This window comes from Mizuhopecten yessoensis, unplaced genomic scaffold (assembly GCF_002113885.1).
Source record: "Mizuhopecten yessoensis strain PY_sf001 unplaced genomic scaffold, ASM211388v2 scaffold11039, whole genome shotgun sequence".
NCBI lineage: Eukaryota > Metazoa > Mollusca > Bivalvia > Pectinida > Pectinidae > Mizuhopecten > Mizuhopecten yessoensis.
In genome coordinates this window covers 962,298-971,129 of record NW_018408848.1, presented here as the reverse complement: position 1 = coordinate 971,129, position 8,832 = coordinate 962,298, and the positions used below count along the sequence as shown (strand labels likewise).

General features: G+C 32.8%; 1 protein-coding gene across 1 annotated transcript in view; it reads right to left on the bottom strand.

Moving 5' to 3' along the window:
- Positions 1 to 741: 741 nt before the first annotated feature.
- LOC110464873 (heme transporter hrg1-A-like) overlaps positions 742 to 8,832 on the bottom strand; it is a 10,932-nt gene continuing 2,841 nt past the window's right edge. The window contains exon 3 of the mRNA XM_021520325.1: positions 742 to 3,766. Coding sequence (XP_021376000.1) covers positions 3,615 to 3,766 — 152 coding nt within the window. The 3' untranslated portion in view covers positions 742 to 3,614. The remainder of the gene's footprint in view (positions 3,767 to 8,832) is intronic.

Here is an 8,832-nt window from a genome sequence, read left to right as displayed (position 1 = left end):
GCCAGACAATCATTTCAGATATTGTAACTGTGTCATTCATGTCAAGTGTTGGCAAGGTCAGGTTTCTAATTCACTTTTATTCGCCCACTGGCATCAAATGGTGGATTACTCCAATCACCCCTTCGTCCGCCATTCCGTCAAATGAACACTGACGTCGTGCTTTACGCTAGGTATTTATTTCAATCAACCAAACATACCAATCCACAACATCGCTCGTCAACACATACAACCAGCATTTGACAGATTTACAAACACTTTTTCAAGGTACCTTCGCGCTAAGTTCAGCGGAACATTCTGATCTAGAGCTTGGCAGGTTTTAAGTAGATCAGGAGGTTAGATAGATTTGGTTTTATTTATCAAATTTTCAAATACATACACTATTTAATGCGGGTACCCTTATTCGAGAAATGAAACCAGTCCCACGACTCGCTTGTTTACCGGTACAATTGCAAGGGTTTTTGGAAGAGCGTTTGTGTGTTGGGAAATTATATACGCATGCGCATGATCTAGTATCCAATCTCCCATGGTTACGAACCAATGAAAATTGTCGTTACATCGCAAACGTGGAAGAATTAGAATTTACTAGGAGAATTTTCGGGGTTTTTTTTGTATACATTTATCAATCTCTAGTTTACTTCATTCTCTCTTTTCAGAATATATTTCCCAGTGTGATATACAAACCACCCTGGTTAGATGTATTCCATATAGAAGTATAATGTACAACTACAAACACAGCTCAGACACAGTTGATTTTAGTTGCTGCTTTTTTATTTGATAATCACGCTAAAGAAGAAAAGTCACAACAACTCAATAATGTGTTTGCGCAGAACAATAAATATGATTTATATGTTATAAATGTAACAACATGGTTCTAACAAGAACATTGGTAAAACCAATAATAACAACTATATTACGGAAATAAGAGAGTTTACTTCGACTATATCAGGCACTGGTCATATACTTAACATCGTTATAGAAAAATTGGAATGTGTATGACAAAATTCGTGACAAAATATAAAAAGTTGGGTTATCTTCCTCCACGAATTCATAGGTCCACGAAATAATTACAAGCTTTCTATCATGTACCCACGAAATTGGTGCTTTGTCGTGAAACCACGAAATTCGGGCGCCACGAAAAAATCTTATTTCACAGAACATGGAAATACACATTATGAAGCTTAAGTTTGCATGAACCCTATTATAATTAGTTCTTGTGAGAAAGGTAATGCACATTTACAGATTTATACAAGACAAACATAAATCATGTACGTACAGTAACACGTATCTTAACAAACGCTTCCATATCTAATTTAGACAGCATACACGTGGCGTATACATTGTATCTCGTAAAAGAACATTTTCCAGTGCGTTTGCGTTACATTTTCCCTAAAATATTTACGTTAAGTTATCATGTAAGAAATATATGTTTAAATCACCATATTAAATAAACGCTAATGAACAGTATCACAGAATATATAGGTTCCTTAGATTAGGCTTATATAAAAAAACATCGTTTTCTTATAAAATGTCCATTTAATGTGGTATAACAGGTTGTTTGTTCATACCTTTTACAAGTTTCATAAATGCACGACTGAAGAATCTGACTAGATCTAGCTGCTGAACAAGCACCATTTATAATTGCAATAACAAGGTCTGCAATGGTGATATTGTTTTAACATGAACAAAACAACGAACATGTTGGAATTAGCTGGATTACAGTCAGAAACAGCCCACAATAAAAACATAAGTCGTCGTGAACACTTCGATGAAATAATTCAAGATTAGATATACAAATTAAGCTAAATGATAACTAGCAATTCATCATCATACACATCTTTCATCATATTACAACATGTATTTGTATAAGCACGGAATAGGATTAAAAGTTGGTGTCTAAACCCGTTGAATAAGTCAAAGTTTCGATACGTGCTTCCTTATAACAAATGTTTTAAAATCGGAAGCCCGTTTTTTTGTTTTTGTTCTTACAAAAGAAAGTAGTTTATTTATCATGATCAATGCATAAAAACCTTGGCAAAATAACTATAATAATATAAAGATTTGTATAGCAGACATGTGCATGACTATCAATTTATAACGCTTTTATTCCGCTGGTTAAAACTATCTAGGTTTTGTGCCAGAAACAAACTTGCTGGATTAAAATTTAGCGGAAATACATTGAATTCTTTGGCATTTCATCAAATTGCAATGAATTCATGGGGTTTATATTTTGAATATTCTCAAAGTTTGGAATATCAAAAAATAAAAAATTGAACGTCCGCGAAATAGTCATATTGTGTTGAAAAAATTGAATAAGAGCATACTATCATTATACTTATATTAATCGGTCATCATATTTTGCCTGTCATCCATGTCACACACAAAAAATGCAAGATCAAAACATAACACCATCCAAATAATATTTGAACGAAAATTGCAACGTGAATATTCATGTATAAAATGCATACCATGCTTGAGAAAATGAAATCTGATGCTGGCTTTTATTGTAAATACAAGCACGAATTAAAAAGAGTCCAATTAGAATGGATTAATTATAATCCTTATATCATAAATGTTCGTTTCGGAGCCAACATTACTACTGATAACAAAACCCCAAAGGGACAAGGGAAACAGATAATAATGGTATACAGTTTACCTCTTCAAGACAATTCTATCTTACCAAAACAGCTTTAACGTGTAATTAAATCATCGTATTGGTATTATTATAGAAAGGGGAATAACTCTCAAGCACAGTGTAGGAAAACAGATATAGGAATGATTTACATTTATTTACAAGTATTTACAGCTGTAAATAACATCTATGTTCAATGAAAAATCCCTGCATTTAAAATCCCAATTCTCACAACACACCAATATGGAAGTTAACTTAATCACACAACCTCTATATGTAAAATGGTACACACAATAGATCTGTTAAAGGGTCTGCGTTTCATACAAAACTTCAACACTTAAAACTTATAATTAATTCATGACAATTTCTTCGACATGACTCAGACTTAAATCTCAAATACACGTATTTGTTCAACAACGCCATTATACTATTTCGTTCGATTACCAAGAAATGTTTTGGCAGAAAAATATGTATGTCAGATATTCGCAAATAAATGGTCATGAATTGGCGATAGAAAAGCAGCAATAAAATGTTACTCTAAACACTATTAAACATTTTGATTGGTTTACAGATAAGATGCTATTGTTATACGAGATTTAGTAATGAACTATATAATGTAACAACATATCAATATCAAAAGAGTGAGAGGAAATATCAGAATATAAGCCCTGAATGGAAATTAATGAAAGAGCTAGTACATAATAGAATGATGTCACTATAGGGCCACTATTGTTTGAAATATCTTCCTTAAGCACTGTAAAATAAATGCATACCTCATTTTGTAACGTGACAGAATATGGCAATTACATTAATACGTTTGAGTGTATCACCTTAAACACTGATTTTAATACCTATTAATAGTACAATGCTACTTTACAATAACAAGGGGAAAATAACACCTGTTTTCTCACATCAGTAAAATGTTGTAATGCTTCGAAACAAATATGAAAATATACCAAATTTATTCAAAAATACCGAATATGTGCTAACTTTTCTCAGATTTAGGTAAAATGGTATAAACTTCGTAAAGCATGTTTCGATATCGCCTTGCAGATAACAGCAGGATGAATCCCCATTTCCATGTCATGAAGCACCACACCAGGGTCAGGTAGTAACCTGCACCGTAAATCTGTAAACCTGTCAGTACAAAAGGCATTATCACAGTATATACATGGTAAAGAAAATATGTGGGTCACTGACAGTCCGCATAAATATAGTAACAGCTCGCAAACAAGACAGCTTCTACCTTAAGTTGTCCAACAAAGATAGAGGGGGAAAGGGTTTAGCGCTGGGGGGAACCAACTATGTACGGCAGTTTAATCGACTCTCTACGGCAGAGGGAAAAGATTCAAGTTTTTATTTAAATTTTATTTATTTTATTTTAAATGGTGTTATATTTGGTCTTTATATGAATATTTGTAACGCTGAGTACGCGACCTACAAATAGTCGATACGTTCACAGCGGTTATTGCAAACCCATTGACACAGTCTCGAAATTAGTGAAATACTATAAAGTAGGAATTATCTAAAAAAAACACCTGTGTTGAAATCTGGCAAAAATAGAACATTCGCTATTTCAACGAGACCATAGATTGATATAATAGTATTTTATAGTTAAACGTTAGGCGTATAACGAATCACAATTTTGAACTAATGTTAGATAAAATGGAAAAATTATTTCTGTATAGGTGTCCAATTGACAAAATTCTTTATTCCGATAATCTTTTAAAAGTTCAGAAAAGTCTCGTGCTCCATCTGTATTTTACTGTTTTGTGATGTGGTTCAACGACTTACACAAACGTTTTACAATCTGGGCAATATTAATGAAACACATGAAAGTAAACAGATATTATAACTTTGTTATAACTCCTCTCTGAAGATATGGAAAGCATTACTTGTATAGAACTCCTGAGTTGATGTATTGAAGACTGCGTCTTATACTTATCGATAATTTGCCATGATAATATATCACAGTATTCAACAGGTAAAGAGGCACAAGTCACGCCGACATATAAATTCGGGGTTTTCCAGTACATTCAACATTTCGTACTTTGTCATCCAATCCCTTGATATCGAGGATGGTACTTTGCTTACGTGTGTTTTTCTATTTTCATCTAAAAATTAATTATAACTTTGTAATGTAGGCTTATCCTTATGCCCTATACTGATAAAACTGTTTATGAAGCGTCTCAAATTGGCAACAATATTAAGATTTTGTTGACTATTATCTTACTTGAGTGCCTAATTGGTACCAGCTTTTTCAACGAATCAAAGATTATATTTTTAAGCGAGCCGTTAGAACACTATTACATGTTAATATCGATGTTTTTTCTTGCAGTTTTTCTGATATATACTTTTTGACAGACATGTATGATGCATGTACAAGCCCAAGATATTAACCCGTTCCAGCTGTTTGTATGAAATAGTATACATGTATTGTTCAAACTTCACTCGTTAGTAAATACTGTTTATCAAGTGCAATTACGACATAGGGTACATAGTTAGCGGCAATCCATCACAAGCGACAATTCTAAAATAAAGTTATTATTATTTAATTCAAGATTTCTCTACTTATTTTGCAGTATATGACTACAGACAGTGATATCACAAATGAATTTACAACTAATAATATTTCAATACTACATTTAAATGTCAGATTTATTCCTAATAAATTAGATTTACTCGATTCTGAATTCGCTGATATTGATATCCTTTGCATCACTGAAACTCACTTGAACAATGCTATAGATGATGATGTTATACTACTTAAATCTCACTCACAATTATTGAGAGAAGATCGTAGAGTTAAACCTGGAGGAGGAATTATTATTTATACTAAAAATAATATCCATGCTGTTAGAAGATCTGATTTAGAACCAATTAATATGGGAAATATTGTGCTGGAAATTACCACATCTAATAAAAAAATACTTTGCTGTTTATATAGACAGAAAACGTGTGGATGCTAACTCTATCAGCATTATCATTACGGGTGACATAAATCAGGATATGCTACTTTTATCTAATAATTCACATCATGCCAAAACCTTAAAAAAAATCAATTAGTTAATCTAATCCAATCTCCTAATTGGATAACTAATACTTCCTCTATACCAATTGATGTGATTTATATAAATAACATAGGTATAGTACAAAATACTGACGTTCTCTCTCCACTCTGTAGTGATCACTGTCCAATAATTTTAAACTTGTCTTTTAAAGTATTAAAAGAAAAGTCATTTAAACGTACATTATACACATTTGATGAAGCTAACTGGGATGAAATTAATTCAAATCAACTATCTGTTGATTGGGAAACAGTAATTACTAACAATGATAATGTCGATGATTTTAACAGTATAGATGATAAAATTTCAACCCTAGTTGAAATTCATATTCCTTAGAAAATTATAATAATAAGACCTAATGATAAACTGTGGATGGCACGTGTTTCTGACAATCTTAGAAAGAAATCGTCTTCATAAAATTGCAGTTAAAAGTAACAAAGAGAACGATTGGTATAAGTTTAGATAATTAGCATGTACGATGTATAGATCTCATCAAAACACCATTGAAATTCCTTATCTGATAAATCAATTCCCCCTGGTAAATAGTGGCGTATAGCTAAATCTATAAGTAACCTTTCCAATAAAAGTAAATCCTCGCCTCCTCTAAAGGTAGGTAATACAATTTTAATTTATCCACTTGATAAAGCCGAAGCTTAAATAATTTCTTTTCATGATAACAATACTTCAAACCATGAGTTAGACTTACCTCCCCTTAGTCACCTTGAATTTGATAATATCATAATAACTGATCAGGATGTTCAGGACAGATAGAATTAATTAATGTTAATAAACCCCCAGGACCTGATAATATTGCACCTAAATTAATAAAAAAAATCTCTTACCCTCGCTAATATTACCTCTAAAAATTCTTTTCCAAAAAAACATTTCACAAGGTAGAATGTTAATGCACTGTATAAAGGTAAAGGCTCCATGGAAGACCTTAATTATTATAGACCAATAGCTGTTACTTAATGTTTTAGCAAGATCTTAGAAAAAATTGTATTCAAATATGTATTTAACCATGTAACTAAACATCACATAATTAGTAATCATCAATCTGGCTTCCAACCTAAGGACTCAAAAGTCAATCAACTATTATCTATATATATGATACCATAATTAAAAACTTAGATCAAAGTAAAGATATTAGATTAGTTTTCTGTGATGTTAGCCAAGCATTTGATAGAGTTTGAAATGTCGAATCTGTAGAAATCTTTATAAATGATTCAAAAATTATTTATCAGAAAGAAAACTGGTATTATTTGAAAAGTACACTTCTAACTTTCAGTCCATCTTTGCAGGTGTTCCACAAGGTTCAGTTCTTGGTCCTTTTCTTTTTCTTCTTTTTATAAATGACATAACCCATGAGATAAGTACAAATATTAAGCTGGTTGCTGATGATACTTCACTTTTTGTAATTGTTGAAGACGACATGGTCGCTCCTTGTATTGCACTGAATGAAGATCTAGATTCTGTTAACGAATGGGCAAACAAGTGGAAAATTAAATTCAATCCCAACAGAACCATAGGACTAACAGTGTCAAGAAGGAATAGAAAGCATCCCCCGCCCCTCTTTTCTTTAATAATAAATTATTACCTGATGAAATAAGTCATAAACATTTAGGGTTATTTTTTAATTCTTAAGGAACATGGGGAGAGCATATTCATGATATTTTTAACAAAGCATGTATTAAGTTGATAGAAAATCATTGGAAACATTGGTTTTATTCTTATACAAGACCTGTACTTGAGTATGGTGATACTATTTGGAATAACTGTACCATTGGGGAATCTTATATGCTTAAATCTGTTCAAATTGAAGCTATGAAAATTATAACTGGGTAAAGAAGTGGGACATCTCATCGAAAACTATATCTTGAGGTAAATATGGAAACTTTAAACTTAAGACGTCATAAACATAAATCAATAAAATAAAATAATAAACCGCTTCACACCTGACTATTTTTATAATATTATTGTACCTTTTATTAATAATGCTATAAATAATCCATATGGATTAAGAAATACTAGGGCTAAGGGGGTTAAAAGTATGTATGTTGCCAGTGGCGCAATAATTGTGCATAACCTGGAAAGTGACCTAGACATCTATGCCACTGACATTTTTATATTTATTATCGTTAATTTTGTAAGTATATATATGTTGTACCGTTTCAGGAAAAGACTTATATAGGCATTGCCTGTTGTCTAATCCTTTTGTTATCTCAATAAAATTGGTTGAAAACAAAATACAGACAGTGATGTGGTTGGAGGGGTAGGGGGTTGGGGGCTTTCAAAAATGCTGCTACCAATTGCAAGATGATATATCAACCTTCGTTAAATCGTTTCATCTAGCGTTCATTTAGAAAAATATATTTGCTACCTTTCGACATGTATCGTAAATAGGACTTGATATTCTGAAAATGTTATGATGTCTATATCTTTACACTAGCTGGGTTTAGTCATGACATAATTTCTTATTCAGAGCATCCTTTCACATGTTTTAATGTTTTGTCGATACGGTCTTTAAGAGTGTGCAAAGGCCGCTGAACATCCGACATACGTATACGATTTAGGACAGGTTTATGAATCAAAGAACAAGAGGCCCATAGGACCTGTATCGCTCACCTGGATATCTAAGCAATCATGGCAGAATATTCTCCAAATGAGATCCATGGGAATATGCCAGACCCCAAGGCCAATCCTTGTAGCATATATATCTGTATTCGATTTTTCACGCCCAGCAATTTTATGTATGGTTATGGGGTGGGGATCTCAACTGTTTCCAATCTGTGACTCAGAAACTAGGTCCCTATGGTTGTGGCCAGACCCCAGGATCAATTCTAATATCATGACTGCATTTGTCTCTTTTTGCCCAGCATTTGTATATATAGTTTTGGGGTGGGGATCTCAACCGTTTCAAAGTTATGACCCAGGGGTTAAGTCTGCAAGGGTGGGGCAAACCCTGGGGTCAATTCTAATATCATGACTGCATTTGTCTCTTTATGCCCAACAATTGTATATATAGTTTTGGGGTGGGGATCTTAACCATTTCGAAGTTATGACCCAGGGGTTAAGTCTCCAAGGGTGGGGCAGTCCCCAAGGCCATCCTGGAAGCATATGTGCATTCATCTCTTT